The sequence below is a fragment of the Carettochelys insculpta genome, chromosome 1, assembly GCF_033958435.1.
Source record: "Carettochelys insculpta isolate YL-2023 chromosome 1, ASM3395843v1, whole genome shotgun sequence".
NCBI classification, from domain to species: Eukaryota; Metazoa; Chordata; order Testudines; family Carettochelyidae; genus Carettochelys; species Carettochelys insculpta.
This window is the reverse complement of record NC_134137.1, coordinates 314,837,122-314,858,200: the sequence shown is the minus strand read 5'-3', so window position 1 is coordinate 314,858,200 and position 21,079 is coordinate 314,837,122. Positions and strand designations below refer to the sequence as shown.

At 41.9% G+C, this 21,079-nt stretch overlaps 1 protein-coding gene across 1 annotated transcript in view; it reads right to left on the bottom strand.

The window, feature by feature from the left end:
* WIF1 (Wnt inhibitory factor 1) overlaps window positions 1-21,079 on the bottom strand; it is a 55,746-nt gene that overhangs the window by 8,452 nt on the left and 26,215 nt on the right. The window contains exons 4-7 of the mRNA XM_074984050.1: window positions 12,189-12,329; window positions 2,438-2,533; window positions 1,567-1,662; window positions 569-664 (exon numbers count right to left, since the gene is read on the bottom strand). Coding sequence (XP_074840151.1) covers window positions 569-664; window positions 1,567-1,662; window positions 2,438-2,533; window positions 12,189-12,329 — 429 coding nt within the window. The remainder of the gene's footprint in view (window positions 1-568; window positions 665-1,566; window positions 1,663-2,437; window positions 2,534-12,188; window positions 12,330-21,079) is intronic.

Sequence of the window (21,079 nt, the reverse complement as noted above, 5' to 3'; positions counted from 1 at the left end):
TAGGCTGAGCTAATATTTGACAGCTGGCCTCCCAGTTTTGTCCCAGGCTAGCTGTTCTCCACCTGCACTGTTACAAGGAACAGTTAGATTGACTACAGATTGAAATATATTTTGAATTGCTTTGATGTTAAACCTCTAAAAATAGCAAGTCAACTGATGTTGGTGACATGATGTTTTTAAGCTACCATGTCAATGTAACATAGTACTTTCAGCTGAAGCTGTCAGTGGTTACAGTTCTATGCCCCTTTCCCTACAATACCAATTAATTCTTAGCTCTCCATAGTCTGCTTTTAGAATCTAGAGGCTCAGTTTTAATTTCACAAGCATAGTGCAAATTGCTGCAGTCATGGCACATGCATATGGTGTTGACTGAGTGCTCACACAGTGAGAGATGCTGCTAAACCCATGGATTTTTTTTTAAATAAACAGACACTGAGACGATCAAACAATGATGCCCACCCTTTGAGAGTCCCAACTGTCAATCAGCACAGAAACGTGCCACGATCTCCCAGCTACTGTTACCAGCATAACTTTGGTTTAAGCTCAGCAATGTAAAACTGAGACTCACTAATTTCACAATGGTCTCCCTCGAGTCCTGAAGGACAAATGCATTTTCCTAGATAGAAGCAGGTTCCTCCATTGAAACAGGTTGTTGTGCAGTTAGCTGAAGGACATAAAACAAAAAAATAAATTATATGTCTAATATACAATTATTTGTACTCTAATAATTTTTTTTAATGATTAGGCACTCACCTGAGATTTTGGAGACTACTGTTCACATCCTCTCTCATCATCATGCAGACACATACAGGCATATCTCATAGAACTGGAAGGGACCTCGAGAGGTCATCTAGTCCAGTCCCTGCCCTCACAGCAGAACCAATGATCTCACTGTTTTTTATTGATACACCGTCAAAGGTCATTACAGTGAAAACCCTGAGTTTTCCACTTGGAAGCCCTGGGAACTGACCAGGTGCTAATGCACCTGGCTCTCTGGGGGCTCGGAGGAGGAGGGAGTGGAGACAAAGTGGGTGGCGGGGGAAGCCCCTCAGCCCCAGGGAGCTGGGAGCCAAGTGCAGCAGTGCCAGGTCTGCAGTGCTACACCACACATCCAAGAACATATTGGGCTTGTCTACACTACCACCCTCCTTCGAAGGAAGGATGGTAATTAGGGTGTTGGGAGTTTACTAATGAAGTGCTGTGGTGCGTATGCAGCACTTCATTAAGCATATCCCACCCCCCCCCGCCCGCGCCCAGCACCTTCGATGTTTTGAACTTCGAAGTACCGGCTCGTGTCTAGCCATAGCTCACCCGCCAGTACTTTGAAGTTGCCCCGCGGGGGAATTTGCTTAATGAAGTGCTGCAAGTGCAGCGCAGCTCTTCATTTGTAAACTCCCAACACCCTAACTACCATCCTTCCTTTGAAGGAGGGTGGCAGTGTAGACACGGCCATTATGACCCACTACCACCACTGTGAGGAAAACAGCATGCAAGAAGGTGGGACAGGGAGCACAAAGGTGGTAGCTGGTGGATTTGAATTTGAGTGTTTTTAGTCTATATTGTTACCTTTATCACAGTTGACACCATAGAATCCAGGAGGGCAGATGCACAAACCAGGTGTGACACAGAGCCCCCCATTCATACAGCGGGATGGACACATTGCTAATTTGATGAGAGTAAAAGAGAAAAAAAAATGCTGGCATGAGGGAGGGATGAACAGACCTAAATTTGCTATAGGACTTTATACCACAAATGACAAAAAGAAATCATTAAGTAGTACAAATATTTGTTTTCAGACAACACCTTTCCTTCTATGCTGAGTTTAACAAGTCAGCTCTGCAATATAAAATAGATCAGGCAGAAAGATATTTCATAATTATGCTTACGGAAGACTGACTTCAATGTTAGTCTTACTTAATCTGTAAAAACAGAGCAAGAATTGTCTCTTCCGCAGTTTACTCCCAAACTGAGGAGTTAAAATAGCTGTTTGTCAGTCTGCTTGAGCCACAGCTGTGGTATTCAAATTAGATATTTATCTTCAAATAACAAATGCAAAACAACAAAAAACACAATGTTGGATTTTCCAACTAGTCTTCATTAGCAGAAGAATTCCATTTAATCTCTTGCCAGATGGATTGTTAGTGGTTAAGGGTCTCTTAACTGTTAGTCAATTTCATGTTTAATACACCCTTTAGAGAGCAGATATTTTTCTTTACAAGTTGGCATTTTCATTAATCAGTTGATGTTTTCATTAGCTCTGGGGTCATAATGATAACTTTCTTCTGTTTAGATTTAATATTTACAAATATTTAGTAACATGAAAGAGCCTCCAGGGAAAAGCCATTTACGCTCTTGGGAGAGACATTTCAGTGCACTGATTGCTCCTTTTGACTAAGACTATAGTAACAAAAACAACTGAAGGAATGTTTAAAGTTACCTTTCTCACAATGAGGCCCATAAAATCCATCTGGACATTCACAGACATGCCTTTCATTGCAAAAGCCTCCATTTCTGCACCCTCCTGGACATTCAGCTTCATGAAAAATACAAATGTTATCAATCAGACAACATGTACTTCAGTTACCACTCCACTTTCAAGCAAGTCAGTATGCTCTATTGACAGAAGAGCAAAAATAACTGGACAGAAAACTCTTGAGGGGAGTATCAAGTTTTTATCAACCAGAGCCATGACTTCTGACTGATATGGAAAATCAGCTAAAAATCACTCTCTTTGTTAATCTACAAACACAAGTTGCATCATCAACGAAGGGTCCTGTGGCACCTTATAAACTAACAGAAAAGTTTTGAGCATGAGCTTTCGTGAGCACAGACTCACTTCATCAGACGCTGGTCTTGGAAATCTGCAGGGCCAGGTATAAATAAGCCAGAGCAAAGGTGGGGATAACAACATTAGCTCAGTCAGCAAGGGTGAGGCTAACTACTTATTTATACCCTGCAGATTTCCAAGACCAGCATCTGATGAAGTGAGTCTGTGCTCACGAAAGCTCATGCTCTAAACTTTTCTGTTAGTCTATAAGGTGCCACAGGACCCTCCGTTGCTGTTACAGATCCAGACTAACACGGCTACCCCAGCAATAAGTTGCATCATGTGACTAAATGCACCCTTGAAAGCAGTGCGATACTGTTCCACCACTCTGTGCTAATCAATAAACCAGCAGTTCTCAAACTTCATTGCACTGCAACCACCTTCTGACAAAAAAACAAAGTTACCACATGACCTAGCAGGGAATACTGGGGTAAAAATCTTCCCAGTAAAGGTGTCTGACTCTGGGCCCCCAGAAGAGCCAGGGCATGAGGCAGACGGGGCACGGCTGGGGGTCAGCCTATAGAGCCAGCCCTTCAGTGCTGCATGGCACCTGCCGCCCAAGGTGCCAGCCACTGCTGTAGTAGAGGCAGTGGTGGCAGCTGTGTGCCTGATGGGATCTTTAAAATCATCAGGTCTCTAGGCAACTGCCACTCTTGCATCCTCTCTCCCACGAGCTGCCTCGGATGAAGGGGGTGGTGTGTGTGAAAAGGGAGCAGTGATGCTAAAGGGCTGCCGCAGCAGTGCTTTAACATCAGCTGTATAGGGGTGGGTACTGGCAGCCACTTCTTACTGGCATGCTGTACTGGCCCACATTCACTTCTGGAGAAGATTACAGAATGGGCCCACCAGAGCCCTCCACAAAACCCAAGGGCTGTAAGTTGAGACCCATCACCCAGGACTGAAGCCCCAGTGCTTCTGCTTCAGCCCTGGGCAGTGGGACTTAGGCTTCAGCCCTGGGTCTCAGCAAATCCAAGTCAGCCCTGGTGATCCACAGTTTGAAATCTGCTGCAATAGACCATGAATAATGTAGCTTGTCTGCAAAACCTGCTCTGCCTGGAAATGACAAGGTAGTCAGCTGAGGTCCTGAAGCACTGGTGTCATGTTCCTTGTTAGATATACTGCTTACCTAGCATGCTTGGCTTCAGTTTTTTGGCTTGATTTAAGGTGGGGCCTGAGGTACAGTACATTACACTATTCTACTGTTGGATTTGTATCCAAGTGAAAGACTCAATCTCCATGGTGAGCAAAAAGGGGGAGGGAGGGAAGCATTCCTGCCCAAGAATCCCAGATCATCATTCAACCATTAGTCATGTCCCAAATCTATACCCAACAGCGGCTAAGGCAATTGACAACAGTGGCTGGAGTGTGTGAGAAAGATAAGTATGTTTGGGCATCATCACGATTCCAGAAACATTATAGCCTAAGCCTGTTCATGATCAAGTGCCCCATATCCACACTGAACAAGAGCTGGGACAAACTGGAACGCTGTGGAACGCCCTCCCCGAAAGCATGCCCTTACCTCAGCACAAAAAGAGCACCTGGTCCAAAATACCCACTGAGATCCCTCAGACAAAAAGAAAACTCCTGAATGACAGCTATGTAATGCTGCTGAAGCAAGCCAATAGGACCTCATAATCAGTGGTACCAAAGCAGCAGATAGCGCTAACAGTATCAGCATGGTCAGCTGAAATTTATCCATCACCTGGGGGAATTATCTTTCAAACTCTTTGCCAAACCTTGCTCTGTAACCAAAATGGCAAAGTTCAAAGAGCTCTGAAGTACATGGATAATCTGAGAATTGCTTCGCTATAATTCCTCAATGCTTTTAAATCAAAATTAGAAGATGAGATTCTTCATGGTAACTGGCAAAATTGCTAGCATCAGGTGAATTGTTTGTGTGTGATCATAAAATAACTCCCTTAATTGATAACATTGTCATCAATGGCCCCAATTCGTCTCTATTTGTGTCTTTACCATCGAGCTGATGTTGGAAAGATGTACCAAGAATAACTGATGTAATCCAATTTTTGAATGGAAATTGAGTTGAGTCCAAAGTTTACGTATTTTCCTTTTGCTACAAACTGTAGAATATTTGTAAATTTAGACGTGCCACTTGCATGAGACACTTCTGTAGCCCACAGTTATCACAAACTGCAATCTGCGCTAATTCCCCCACTCACAATTTTTGTCAGCTGATTCGTATAATTAGCTGGAAGTACATATTAATCCTTAAATGAATTTCCTTATGGAAATCGTAAGAGATGGCTAAACAGAGCTACAGGCAAGCTGTCATGATTTTTAACCTTTTTCTGTGCAGAGTTACATCTCTACAACCCCGTTGAAGTCAATACGGCATTGGGGTGAATTTGAGACTAGAGACAATGGAACAAATTCTGTTTTAAAAGGCTGTACGTTGTGCAGAAGTGAAGCTTTAGACCATCAGACAAGAGTGAGTGAGCTGGATGGAGAACAAGAAAAGGTAAAATCTGAGAGCCACTATATATAAGCTGTACAAATAGGAAGCAAAATGTAATGCTTTAAAAGTAAAGCTATCTGAAATAGTAACAGATATTACTGTAACCTAACAAAACAAATCAGCAGTCATGTAGCCCTCTAAAGATGAACAAAATAATTTATTAAGTGATGAGCTTTTCCGGGGCAGACCCACTTCTTCAGATCTGGAGATAGTGCTGTACACATTTCCAGTACTGCACCATCTCCAGATCTGAAGAAGTAGGTCTGCCCCACGAAAGCTCAACAACTAATAAATCATTTTGTTAGTCTTTACAGTGCTACATGACTGCTGGTTTGTTCTATCTGAAATGGTAGCAATAAGCATAGAGACATTTTCTTTTATTTTGCTCCAATGCTGTACTTTAGAATCCTTTCTGGAAATGTTCTTCCATTTGTGCCCAAGTGCAGAGCTGCTATTCATTACAGAAAATGCATGCTTAAATAAATGCCATTTCAAACAGAAAAATGGAAAAATATTATTTTTTGTGTGGCTACTTCTTAGCCACTACAAAGCCTCCTCTTTCCCACAAAATTGCTCCCTGGCTTTGCCTTCTTCCTCTAGCAGGGGCCATTTCTAGCTGGCTAGGAATCACTGGAAACCAAGACGGAGGGCCAGGCATCATAGAATATGAGCTTCATGGCTGTCTGACAAGTTTCATTGTTTCCTCTCTTCTTTCTGTGGAGGACTTTAAAAACAAAACCAAATTTTCTAAACCCAACTACCAGAGAAATGTGCCAGATCTTTCTATGGAAAACACAAAATGCTGCTGTGTCTACATCCCTAAATTAAGCACAAAAATTAGAGGCTTGCCCTCAGATAACTGAATATGAGCTGAAAGACATTGGCATGACAGAAATCCTCTCTTAGGTGCCCCAAGCATTTGGAGACTTGTTTTTGCAACGTGCCCTTGTCTCTCAGTGAGTGAAGGGCCAAAATGACCATTCAACCTCAGCCATCTGGGCCAACCTAAATCTACAACTGCATCTTGGCAAATTGGTGATGATAACCGGTAAATGATAGCACATAAAATATGACTTAGATGAAAACTGGATGGGCTAGAGAGAGTTCCAAACTCTCGGACAGAAGTATTTCCCAAAAATACATAGAGGTTAGGGCCTTACAGCCTCCATCACACCGAATTAAAAGTTCTAAAATGTTTTTAAACACTGCTGTATTTGCATCTAACACACCAAGATTTACATTTTTAAATCCAATTAAGTTTCCTGTTTTGCTTTCTGTCTATTTCTTGGTCATCCGCACCCCTGTTTTCTCTCAGCTAATTGGCAGAAGTGAGGCTTTAAAAGAGAAGCTGTTAAGCAAAGAATAAGCAGCTTTTGCTCCTGCTGCATGTTTTTTGAAGCCTTGCCACTGCCAATTAGTTAGGAGAAAAGGGGGTGGGAAGGAGAAGGGAGAAAGGAAAGAAGACTTAAGGGAATTAATAACAATCTCACTCACTGTATACAAACTGTTGTGTGTTAATTTGATACAACTTTAGACGATGGCAGACTGCACAATCTTGGAAGCTAATTTTGTGGAGTCATTTGGTCAGGAACGAATTAAAGCATGAAGCAGGTGCTGGATTCCTTCTTAGCAAAACAGCTAGAAGAGCATTATTAGGATACAAACCATTGAGTGCAAGAATAACGGTAGCAAGATTTGAAGCAAAACCATTCAACATCTCAGGCATTCAGGTTTATGCACCCACGTCGGACAGTAACAGAGGAAGAAATTGGGCTATTCCATAAAGACTTGACAAAGACAGAGGAGGAGATACCAAAGAAAGATGTGTTGCTCATCGGAGGAGATTGGAATGCAAAGGTTGAACAGATAATGAAGGTTGGGAGAGAGTCATGGGAAGGTTTGGCTATGGAGAAAGAAACGAACGAGATGAGAAATTGCTAGAGTTTGCTACAGAGCATGAGATGGTGATCTGCAACACAAGATTCCAACAGGAGGACTGTAGGAAGTGGACATGGTGATCGAATGACAGGAAGTCCAAGAACATGATAGATATGATATTGATAAGAAGATGGATAACATCCATACAGCAGTGCCAAACTTTCCAAGGAGTGGATATAGACTCAGACCACAGTCTAGTGATTGCAAACATCAAGATAAAACTCAAAAAAAACCGTAAGACAGTTTAAGAAAAGAAGAGATGTGGCGAGGCTATGTGAAGAAGAAACAGGGAATGCATACAGAGCAGCGCTCGAAAAGAAGATTAAGAATATCGCCACAGAGAAAGACCTAGATAAGAAAGTTGCAGGGATAGCCATCTCTATAGAAGAGGCAATTGAGTAGCCTGTTCCAGAAGAAAAGATCAATAAGAAGTGGATTACCCAGGAGACACTGAAGCTGGTTCAAGAGAAGAGAGCACCGAAGATCAAAAGAGATGTTTCTGAGATGGCAGAACAGCAATATAGGATGAAATGCAATGAGGTAAGGAAAGCAGCCAGAAAGGACAAGGAAAAAGGAGCAATGTGACAATATAGAGAGGTATTACGGCGAATGTGAGACCAGGGAGGTGTATAAAACAATTAGGAATATTAATAGGAAATGGCAACCAAAACAGATGGCGATCAAAGATGAGAACGAAGAAGTGCTCATGAACGGGGAGAAGATTGTGCAGTGATGGACAAGATATTGCACCGATCTATATGAAGCACAGTTGAACCCAAGTGTCTCAGAGACTGACTGAAGAAGATATCTCCTCCGAGCATCGAGAGTGAGACCCATATTTTGAAGGAGGAAGTAGAAAAAGCAGTGAAACAACTAAACAACAACAAAAGCCCTGGAAATGATCAGATCACAGGAGACATGATCAAATACGGGGGAGAAAGAGTGACTCAGGAAATACACCAACTACGCAATATAGCACGAAAAGAAGGGAAGGCGCCTAAGCAATGGACAAGATCTGTGCTAGTGACAATACCCAAGAAAGGAAGTACATTGGAGTGCAAGAACTACAGAATGATTGCCCTAATGAGTTATCTAGGTAAGAACATAAGAACATAAGAACATAAGAATGGCCATACTGGGTCAGACCAAAGGTCCATCAAGCCCAGCATCCCATCTGCCGACGGTGGCCAATGCCAGGTGCCCCAGAGAAGGAGAACAGAAGACAAGTGATTTATCTCCTGCCATCCATCTCCTGCCCTTGTTATGAAGGCTAGGGCACCATACTTTATCCCTGGCTAATAGCCATTTATGGACCTGACCTGCAAAAATTTATCAAGCTCTTTTTTAAACCCTAATAGAGTCCTGGCCTTCACAGCCTCCTCGGGCAAGGAGTTCCACAGGTTGACTGTGCGCTGTGTGAAGAAAAATTTCCTTTTATTAGTTTTGAACCTACTACCCATCAATTTCATTTGGTGTCCCCTAGTTCTTGTATTATGGGAAAAGGTAAATAATTTTTCTATATTCACCTTCTCCACACCATTCATGATTTTATATACCTCTATCATATCGCCCCTCAATCGCCTCTTTTCCAAACTGAAAAGTCCCAGTCTCTCTAGCCTCTCCCCATATGGGACCCTTTCCAAGCCCCTAATCATCTTAGTCGCCCTTTTCTGAACCTTTTCTAATGCCAATATATCTTTTTTGAGGTGAGGAGACCACATCTGCACGCAGTACTCGAGATGTGGGCGTACCATAGTTTTATATAGGGGAAGTATGATATCTTTTGTCTTATTATCGATCCCTTTTTTAATAATTCCTAACATCCTATTTGCCTTACTAACTGCCGCTGCACACTGCGTGGATGTCTTCAGAGAACTATCCACTATAACTCCAAGATCCCTTTCCTGATCTGTCGTAGCTAAATTTGACCCCATCATGTAGTACGTGTAATTTGGGTTATTTTTCCCAATGTGCATTACCTTACACTTACCCACATTAAATTTCATTTGCCATTTTGCTGCCCAATCACTCAGTTTGCTGAGATCTTTTTGTAGTTCTTCACAATCCCTTTTGCTTTTGACTGTCCTGAACAACTTGGTGTCATCTGCAAACTTTGCCACCTCACTGCTTACCTCATTTTCTAGATCATTGATGAACAAGTTGAACAGGATCGGTCCCAGGACTGAGCCCTGGGGAACACCACTAGTTACCCCCCTCCTTTGTGAAAATTTACCATTTATTCCAACCCTTTGTTTTCTGTCTTTTAACCAATTCCCGATCCATGAAAGGACCTTTCCTCCTATCCCATGACCACCTAATTTACATAAAAGCCTTTGGTGTGGGACCGTGTGTGGGTGCTGATGATGATACTGACTGAGAGACTAAGATCACAGATAGAAGAACATGTAGCAGATGAGCAAGTGGGGGTCAGAAAAGATAGACGTACCATACAGCAGATATTGGTACTAAGATCGATAGTGGAGAAAGCTCGAAGAAAGAACAAGAACATATACACTTGCTTCGTTGATTTTCAAAAGGCATTTGACAGTATAGATCAGAAAGTGACCTGAGCGGTGTTGGAGTCATACGGAGTGGACAGCAGACTGATATGGTTCTTGAGGGATATCAGTGACAGTGCGGAGGCAGCAGTGGGAATGTGCGGAGAGTTGGGAAGTCGGTTTAGAGTGAGTAGAGGTATGAGACAAACAGATCCAATATCGTCACGTATCTTCATCGCACATCTGGAGAGAGCCATGGACACAATCAAGGAAGAGGTAGAAGGGATATCTGTGCACGGGAAAAGAATTAACAACTTGAAGTTCGCTGATGATATAGTTATTGAGGATGATGAGGAGAAGCTAGCGAAAAAGGTACAGGTGCTAAACGAAGAAGGGAAGCAGTACGGACTGATTATGAACATTGATAAAACAAAACCAATGGTATTTGGAGTTAAGGCAAAAGGAACGAAGATTAGTGTTGATGGTATTGAACTAGAAAATGTAGAAACGTTCACATATCTGGGGAGCAACATAATGTATGATCTAGACTGTAAGAAGGAAATAGCGACTAGAATCACGAAAGCAAGAGCAAGTGTGAAGGCGATGGACAAGATCTGTAAAAGCAAAGCAATCAGCTTAAGAATGAAGCTGAGCGTCTTCAAAATGTGTTTATTCAGCAACATGTTGTACGGATATGAGACATAGGTGATAGACAGATTCAAAAGGAAGAATACTGGAGTTTGAAAGGAGTTGTTATAGAAAGATTCTGAGAACAGGATGGATGCAGAAGGTCACCAGTGAGGAATTATATATACAGATACAGCCGAAAGAGAATCTGCGGCAGAAGGTTATATAACGGAAGCTACAACTATTGGGGCATATTTGCAGAATGAATGACGAACAAAAAAACCAAGACCTTGGTATTCGGCATAATGGACAGTTCGAATAGGAGAGGCAGACCCACAGAGAATGGGTAGATGATATAGTAGATTGGAGCTAGTCTACAGAAACTAAGCCACTCCGCACTGGACCGAGAAAGATGGAAGGAAATAGTGAGAGAGGCATCAGACACTAACAGGCGCTGAGCACATGGTTATTGATGATGATGATTTTAAAACCCATGAGCTGATGGGAATAAGGAGACTTCGAAGTAGGCGGGGTCCTTTCAAAAAGGAGCCCCATCGGGACGAGCAAGGCACATCAATTTCGGAGTGCTGCGGCCGCCCGCATGCTAATGAAGCGCTGAATATGCATTTCAGTGCTTAATAAGTAAACTTCGAAATGGCCATCTGCATGGCCATTTCGAAGTTTGGGGCTAGTGTAGACGTAGCCCAAGGGTGATAACACACCTTTAAGTGCACCGTTGTCAGCATAACTTTCTATTACATTTTTGTTGATACACCCCTGCTATGCGTATACTGAATGACAGTCCTTTTTTGCTCTCGTACTTGCTGGTACCGAGTACTGCACCTCGGCAGCCCCAGCTGTGGGACTGGCTCGGGGAGGGGAGAGCCAGGGAGCTGGCTGAGTACCGGCTCCTCATTTTTCTACAAAAAAAGGCATTGCTGGCTGATAACCATAAATCTTGAATTCATAAAGGGATTAAGTTTGCTACCCTAATTCACAAAGCAGTATTTTATTATGCAAATGATCCTAGTGAAATAAAATGGATGACCTACATGATAAGGTACTACTCACTTTGAGTAAGGGTGGAAGAATTTGCACCTCAATGATGTTGATTCAAATATCTCTGTGTACTTTACAAATATTAATTGAGCCTCATGGCTCCATGGCGACGTAGGTGAGTTGTGTTATAGTCATTTTATTGACAGAATTACTGACAAACAGAGAGGTGACGAGAGCATTTTCAAACTACAGCTCTCTCAATTTTTGGATGCCCAATTCAGGATTTCCAGAGGTTCCGAGCAATTGCAGCTCTCGCTGACTTCAGAGTGGAAGGTTCTCAGCACTTCTGAATATGAGGCCCAAGCTCAAGTTCGAGGCCCAAAAACTGGGGGACGCCAAATCACCAGTCACTTTTGAAAGCATTAGCTTGTATCAGTGATCTGTAGAGAGCAGGTTGTTCACATGATGCCAGTTATCCTTGTTTACACCTGCTGAATTATAGTAATGTGAAACTTAAAGCTCTACTATTTGTTTCTCATGGGAGCTGCTTTTAGTCACACAGAGTTGTGGTGTGATTATGAATGGGAAGAGATTTGTCATCAAGATGATTCTTCTAGTGAGATGTAGTTCAAACTTAGACACAAGTTGAAGAACTTTTGGTCTAAACTGCCAACAAATCTGTGGTAGAGTAAGAACAACTGAATGGTGGTGACCCTTGCTTCTATCTGTATAATCCCAACATTGCTGTTATGTCTGTGTGCACTGGTAATGAGACTTGAGCAATTCAGCCAACACAAACCAATATTAGGTCACCGTGACTTACCTTGCTGACATGTTTTAAAGAAGATAGCATTTTGCGGGGTTTGGAGAATTATACTGCCTTCTGAATTCATTATGATCACAGTAACTTCAAAGGCTGCCACTCCATCTTGTTTTCCAAGGCACGGGAATCCAACCTGAACAACTAAAAAGAAAAAATATATATATAAACATCTAAACCTTAAAATACTGCAAACCACTGAAAGTCCTCAAACCATGATTTGAGGACTTCAGTAACTCAGCCAGAGGTTAGAGGTCTATTACACAGGCAGGTGGGTAAGATTCTGTGACCTGAAAAGTGCAGAAAGGCAGACTCGATGATCATGATGGACCCCTGTGGCCTAATGTCTATGAGTCCAAAACATTATGTCTCTTTGATAGCTGGTGTTTGTGAAAACTGGACAGAAATAGCAGGTACAAAGTATGTTGTTAACACTCAGACAAAACCACTTCTACTTGTCCCCCAAAGTAGTTAGTCTTGTAAAAACAGACAGGTGCTATTGAAGCTGTTACCTCTTAACTGATCTATGTGCCCAACTCATTTTTCAGAAGTGACGTAGACACGGCTCCTCAGAAGGTGCCTAATTTCCATTGTGTTAAACGGGAGTTAAATACTGTACCTAAATACCTAAAGCTTTGTCCATTCTGAAGCTGCGAGCAAGTGTCCCAGCTGTTAGCCGGTGGCCGGGTAATGTGCGGTGAGGTACCAACTATGCCCTTGTTATCATCCAAGTTTAAAACTACAAGAGCAGAGAGCTCATCGCTGCAAGCAGCCAAGACAGGCTGATGGATTCCCCTGGATCCTAAGCAACCCAGTTTTTTTACTGTTAGAGCAGGCAGCTCCTAGCACTCTCACCCACGGCCAGGCTGTAGTTACGAAACGGTTAAAGTTCTTTTGTTGTGCCGGCTGTGTTGCAGTGACAAAAGGGTTAACAAAATGGTTAGGCTTGGATCTTAACTAGTTACAAGTTTATTAAGCTACAGTTATAAGCGAGCCGTTACAAAAGGCTATTGTTTACTTCTTATATGCTAGCAAAGTACAGGTGTTAACAAGTTACGTTACAATCCAGTACAAAGATATCTGTTACCATCTAACACAATGATATCTTGACACTAGTTACAGAGCTCTAATTCTTTAGCTGTGCACAAAAAAGGTCAGAGACCTAGCATGGGTGTATCTTACCCTCTCTGCGTCTCTCGATACCAGCGTAGCCAAGCCGGATTGGTCACTCAATTCCGCGGAAAGACGAATACGAGGTTGGGCGTCCCCAGTAGTGGACCTCGGGAGGCAATCACCTGACCTGACCAGCAGGTAGTTGGTGGAATGCACTCAAAGTTAGAGTTCTGCTGGACCCATCTTTATACCCCTTTTGGGTTATGTATTCTCTTTCTTATCTATGGTGCCAGATCATACTGGTCTGTCTTTGTGACGCCAGTTTGTTACAAGGGCATTTCTTACTTAGTTTGCACTTGTAAGACAAGAGATAAGCAATTTAGGAGTACAGGACATTCTTTTTGTGCGGGCGGGGCACTTCCCCTTCTGGGGTGATTGTGTGTGTGTGTGCGCATCATATCGATCAATACCAGCTGGGGTGATTTCTTGAGGGTCCCCCCCCCTTGTTGACAGTCTGGCCTGTTAGCCTTCCATCTGTACTTTCTGCTTCTCAGGGTCACGATAAGCTAGCATATCTGGGCCTCAATGAGGGCATCAAAGACTGTGCTGTCAGCAGCCATTTCCGTGCCCTGTGTGCTCCTCAGTGGCGGGGGGGGGGGCAGTGAGCAAGCTGGCTTGTAAGGGGGAGACTTTGTCTGGCTACACCAGCCCAGGGAGACCGACTCACATTTTCAGGGATTGAACTAGTGCACTGAAAACAGTAGTGTGAACACTGCAACTCTAAGTTCTGGAGAACCTGAATGGCTGCTCAAGCTGCTATATCCACACTACTATTTTTAGTACACTAGCTCTAGTCCCACTGGTGCAAGTTTTTCTCCCTGAGCTGAGAAGCTTGCTCTCCACTGCAGTGTAGACATATTCTAAGAGCCTAAACGCTACTGAGACTTAAGCTCCTAAATTATGTTTTTTTTTTCAAATGTGATTTCTTCCCCTTTGAAAATTTCACTCTAGATCGAGTCTGTTGTTATGGACACTGCCATTGATCTTTATATAAATAATATTTAAATAAATTTTTAAAATAAAAGCTTGTTATGTGAACCGATGGCAAGATAGTACAGTTAGTAAATAGGATAACAGGAGAAAATATGTTAAAAGAAGAGAGAGACACCACTTTGACAGAACTTACCGAGTGTCCTATATGTGACAGACAGCTGGAGATTTGCACATGCTTCTTGGAGAATTAATATTTTTCAACTACAAAGAGTCTTAGTAAGTAATTAAAGGCAGTAAATCTGAAGTATTTTAATGAGAAAAAAGGCCTGGTTCCCCAGAGCCTTGGAATGCAATTCAGTGATTGTCACAACTGATCTTAAATAATCTTCAGATGAAACAATTATCTCCTCTCTTCATGACCGGCTCCTCCTTGCTCCTTTATAAATCGGATCCAGCTCTCATTGATTATTCACTCATTTCCCCTAAGTTTGGACAGAGACTGCAGAGCAAAATACTGAGCTGAGAGCTTTTATAATGGCCTTTTTAAAAACACGTTAAAAAATAGATATCCCTGCAGGAAGTGTAAATGTTGTTCTGTGGATTAAAAACAGTTAAATTTTGGTGAATAATTTAAATTTTAGTGAACAGTTGTTTCTTTCAGTGAAAAGTATAGTAAATATTGCAGAGCTCAAAAGCAAAGTATTAGGAAAAATATAATTTAATATTTTGTCTTTAGCAATAGGGCCAAAGATGGGATGTGCTATTAATGACAAATTTCCAGTTGAGTTTATGGGACCAAGATCTGATCTTAAATTTCTTCAGACTGTGGATTTAAATAAACAGATTAACAGAATTTAAAGCCAGAAGAGATCATTGGACTATCTAGTCTGACCTCCTGTTTATCATATCACATTAAGTTTTACCCAGTTACTGCCTATTAACTTACTTGATTAAAGCATATTTTTTTTGGCTCAAGCATATCTTCCAGAAAGTCCTCGGTTTTACATAAAGGTGTCAAGAGATGGAGAATACAACACTTCTGCTGGTTGTTCCTACAATTAACCACCCTCACTCTTAAAAATGTATCCCTAGTTCCTACTTGGAGTGTGTCTGGCTTCAGCTTGCAGCCATCAGTTCTTGTTATGACTTTCTCTACTAGTTTAAAGAGCCCTTTAGTATCTGGTATTTTCTCTCTGTGAAAATACTTATGCACTGTAGTCAAGGCACCTCTCCACCTTCTTGCTGATAAACTCTAACGCTAGGCCTATACTACCGTGGAAGATCAATCCACTCGGTTGATCTTCTGGGGGCTTTATTTTATACATGTATGAAACAGAGCTTTCCAGGGTCAAAGTCAACCCGGAACTCCACGCAAGCGGCAAGGATTAAGGAAGGTCAACTGGAGAAACGCTCCTATTGACCTTCTTCCATACAGACAGACTGATGTTGCCCACTGATAAGTCAATTTTAGCTACGCAATTGGTGCAGGTGAATTTGTGTATCGGCAGTTGACTTCTATGTGTACTATAGACATAGCCTAAGTTTCTCATTGTGAGGCATCTTCCCCAACCCTTGAATCATTATATTTTTAGTGGGAGTCTGTATGTCCTGTTGCAATTTTCTAGGAGTTTAATGTGTTGCAGACATGAGATTTTGGGCTGGGACTTTCCAAGCAGGCTAAGAGAGTTAGACCCTCAACTCTTCTGAATTTCAGTAAGATTTGTGCAGTTAACTCCCTTACAGTTCCTTGGAAATCTTGGCCTCGATTGATTTCAATAGGAATCATCTTGCTAAATTCCCTACCCTGTTTGTCTGAAGAACCAGCTAATCTTCACTTAGAGGTTTTTAAATCCCAGCTTCACAAGGTCCTGGCTGGGGTAACTTAGATGGGGTTGATCCTGCTTGAAGCAGGGGGCTGGACTAGATGACCTCCTGAGGTCCGTTCCAGCCCTATGATTCACCTATCCTACCTCCCTCTCACCTGCCTCTACTTCTCTCTGCTCTCCCTCCCCCTCCCCCACCACCACTTGTGCCTAATAAGATTGAGGGTCACCAGAGAGAAGCCAGCCTATCGTAAGTGCCCTTTCTCCTCCTCCCGCCAACATAGTCAACTACAATCCTTTTGGACTAAAGTACTGCAAAGTTTCTACTTAAAAATATTATTAAAATCTCTCTCTTACTTCTAAATAATTTCATTTTGTTGCCACACACATTTATAGCAAACGAATTCAGTGATGCGGAATGTGCCTACTTCAGATTACAGTGTAGAATTAATTCACATGGCACACAACAGAGATGTAAATTAAGTGCAAACAACTGAACGTTATTTGATGGGATGCATTTATGTAATGCCATGCTTGGTTAATATAGATCTGCTTGCAGATTTCATTTAAAACAACCCCTTTGTACTAGCAGCTCACCGTTTACTGTATATGCTGCCAAACCGATCGTTGTTAACACAAATTTTGACTTATTTAAGGCTGACTTTCTATTGCATACACTAAGTGCAATTATGTGTAAACACATGCTCACCATCAAGAAACAGTTTACAGGTCTAAATTAGTCTTGGAAATCACTTTCCCAAACAACAAATATGTTAAAACCACTTTCACATTAGCCAGACATCCCATCATGATAGTTACTAATGCTCCTTATTGAACTATGAAACTGATCTCTGGTAACCTTACAACAGCATCAGCTCTTCTTGAAGACAGAGTTGATCATTTGATTCAGACTTTTTAAATGCAGGTTGAATGTCTCTAATCAGGAACTCCCTCATATAGCAACATCTATAATCCGGCATGATTTTAATTAGCCAGATGACCAATTATCATGGGCATGTCCAAGTTTCCCAAGAAGTTTGTTTACAGCTACTAGTCCTGGCTCTTGGTATTCTGTGCTGTTACTTTGTGTAATTTATCCCTAAATGTTTCTTAAGAGCCCACTAAGCAGTGGAAGTGTTGTTAAGTTGCTAGATAATATTGACCTCCTGTGGTCTAGCAAATTCTGTCATCTGCCACTGGTCTGGTCCCAAAGGTGTCAGACAAGAGAGCAGTCATGTAGCACTTTAAAGACTAACAAAATAATTTATTAGGTGATGAGCTTTCATGGGGCAGAGCTTCTTCTTCAAATCTGGAGAGATTGCTGTACTGGAAATAGTACTCGAAGTGAATTGGCATGACCATTATATAACAGACAGATACAAACAAGACAAGAGAGGTTCAACCTGTATCTAAAAGCCAGTGAAGCTACTCAGTCTTTGTGTCATTGATACAGACTTGCAGAACCTTCTGTACCTCTCACCACATTTTTATGTAAAACTGTTACACAAGGTAATTTTCTACAAAGAGCCCTGTTGTTTATACTTTTTTTGTGCTTTTGAGATGACAGAAGGCAAACTTGAGAATAATTAACAATCACGTGCTTCTGTGCAACACAGGAGCTCAGGATAAGACAGTACAAAAATACAGTTCATGGATACGTTCAAAAATTAAAAGTGTAATAATGTTTCACTAGGACATGGCAGCACTTATGCTTATTTTGCCATTTTTATATCAGCTTTTTTAATTCCATATGTGCTAAATTCGGTTGTAATCTCTGTGTTTTACAAGTGATTATACTGCAGTTGCCGTACAGTAATTAAGGTACAGTAGATTACAACACGTGGGTTCGTCAAAATATAGTTTTCAGTGTAGCTCTCTCAATACAGAGAATGTGCTGATATGAGTTATTTGTACAAAAATTCCAGGGCAAGTCCATATTACTGTCAACATGACATCATTTCAATGCTATTGTTTTCAAAATACTGTAAATTGAAGATTGCAACCTCAAACAGTCTAAAATGTATACTACAAAAAATAGCCAGAACCAGGCACAAGAATTTTACTGCCCTATGTAAACTTCAGTGTGTGCCTTACATCCTGCCACAAACCCACAAGCCATTCTTTCTCACTCAGTCCGACTCCATTTCTTATTATACTCATGCCATGATGGGGGCCTTTCCATTTTCCCATTTCTTTCCTTTTTGTTTCTGAGATCTGTCTCCCTCTAAACTCAATCCCCTTCTCCTTTCCTCTGCTCATTTTTGCATTCTGCTGATGGAATATGGTGAAGCTCTGCTCCTTTAAACATCATCAACCACCATGGGCTCAGCGCCCATTGGTGTCTGATGCCTCCCTCTCTATTTCTTTCCATATTTCCCTGTCCAGTGTGGAGTGGCTTAGTTTCTGTAGACTAGCTCCACACCAATCTACTATACCATCTACCCATTCTCTGTGGGGTCTGCCTCTCCTGTTAGAGTCATCCATTATGCCAAATACTGTGGTCTTGACTTTTCACTCATCGTTCATTCTGCAAATATGCCCAAACAGCTGTAGCGTCCACTGTACAACCTTCTGGAGTAGGTTCTCTTTTGGCTGTAGCTACCCATATAATTCCGTGGTGACCTGCATTCATCCTATTCTGAGGATGTTTCGGTAATAACTCCTTTTGAACGTCAAGATCCTTCTCTTTGAATCTTTCATTATCACCCATATTTCACATCTGTACAATATGCTGCTTAATACACGTTTTCAAGAAGCTCAGCTTGTTCCTAAGCTAAGCACTTTGCTTTTCCAGATCTTATCCATCACCCTCAAACTCACTCTTGTTTTGGCTATTCTAATTGCTATTTCCTTCTTACAATATTCTAGAACATACATTATGTTGCTCCCCAGATATGTGAACTTCTCTACATTCTCTAGTTAAATCCCATCTACACTGATCTTCCCTCCTAATTCCTTAGCTCCAAATACCAAATGTCTTTGTTTTATCGATATTCATAATCAGTCCGTACCACTTCCCTTCCTCAGTTAGCACCTGCAGCATTCATGCTAGCTTCCCTTCATCATCTTCTACGACAACTATATCGTCTGTGAACCTCAAGTTAATTCTCATCCCGCGCACCAATATCTCTTCTACCTCATCCTTGAACTTGTCCATTGCTCTCTCTAGGTGCGTGATGAAAATACTCAGAGATATCGGATCTCCTTGTCTCGTACCTCTACTCACTCTAAATCAACTTCCCAACTCTCCACACATTCCCACTGCTGCCTCCACACTGTCATCGATATCCCTCTAGAACCATATCAGTCTGCTCTCCACTCCATATGACTCCAACACCGCCCAAGTCACTTTCTGAGCTATACTGTCAAATGCCTTCTGAAAAAATTGACGAAGCAGTTGTAGATGTTCTTGTTCTTTCATCAAGCTTTTTCTGCTATCAATCTTAGTGCCAGTATCTACTGCATGGTACTTTTCTTTTCTAAAACCTGCTTGCTCTTTCGCTAAATGTTCTTCTATCTGCAACCTGTCTCTCCGTCAGTATCATCAGCACCTTGCCTAGATGGCTCATTAGGGCAATCATTCTGTAGTTCTTCCACTCAATGCACTTCCTTTCTTGTGGATTGTCACTAGCATGGATCTTTTCCATTCCTTACGTGCCTTCCCTTCTTTCCATGCTGTATTACATAGTTGATGTATTTCCCGAATCATACTTTCTCCATCATATTTGAGCATCTCTCCCATGATTTTATCATTTCCAGGGCTCTTGCTGTTCTTTAGTCGTTTCACTGCTCTTTCTACTTCCTCCTTCAAAATATGGGTCTCACTCTTGATGCTCGGAGTAGATATCTTTCAGATCTTCAATCAGTCCCTCTGAAACACTGGGGTCCAACTGTGCTTTGTACAGATTGGTGCAATATTTTGTCCAACGCTGCACAACCTTCCCTTTGTTCATGAGCACCTCATAATTCTCGCCTTTGATTGCCATCTGCTTCGGTTGCCACTTCCTATTAGTACTCCTGATCATCTTTTTACACTCGCTGTAATACCTCTCTATATCTTCACACTGCTCCTCTAACTATTTTGCCTTACCCATTCTGGCTGCTTGTCTTACCTCGTTGCATTTCACTCAATGTTGCTGTTATGCCTTTTCGGAAACATCCGTTCTGATCTTCAGTACTCTCTTCTCTTGGACCAACTTCAGCATCTCTTGCGTAATCCACTTCTTATTGATCTTCTCTTCTTCTGGAACAGTCTGCTCAATTGCCTCTCAGTTATCGTGGCTATCCCTCCTACTCCCTTATGTAGGTCTTCCTCTGTGCCTGCATTCCTGATCTTCTCTTCGAACAGTGCTCTATATGCATTCTCTGTTTCTTCCTTGCCTAGCCTTGCCATGTCTCTTCATTTCTCAAACTCTGTTTTGTACTTTCTCTTGAGTTTCACCTTAATGTTTGCAATCACCAGACTGTGGTACGAGCCCATATCTGCTCCTTAGAAAGTTTGGTACTACTGTACTGATGTTGCCCATCTTCTTCTTATCAAGAGCATATCTATCATGTTCTTGGACTTTCCATTGTCCAATCGCCATGTCCACTTCCTACAGTCCTTTTGTTGGAAACTCATGATGCAGATCATCTCCTCATGCTCTGCAGCAAACTCTAGTAGTTTCTCACCTCGTCCATTTCTTTCTCCATATCCAAACTTTTCCATGACTCTCTCCCAACCTTCTTTATCCATTCCAACCTTTGGATTCCAATCTCTTTCGACGATCTCCTCCAGCATCTCTGTCAAGTCTTTATAGAATAGCTCAATCTCTTCCTCCATGCTATCCGACGTGGGTGCATACACCTGAACAACAGAGATGTTGAATGGTTCTACTTCGAAGCTCGCTACCATCATTCTTGCACTCACCCGTTTGTAGTCTAACAATAATCCTTTAGCTCTTTTGCTAAGAAGGAATCTGACTC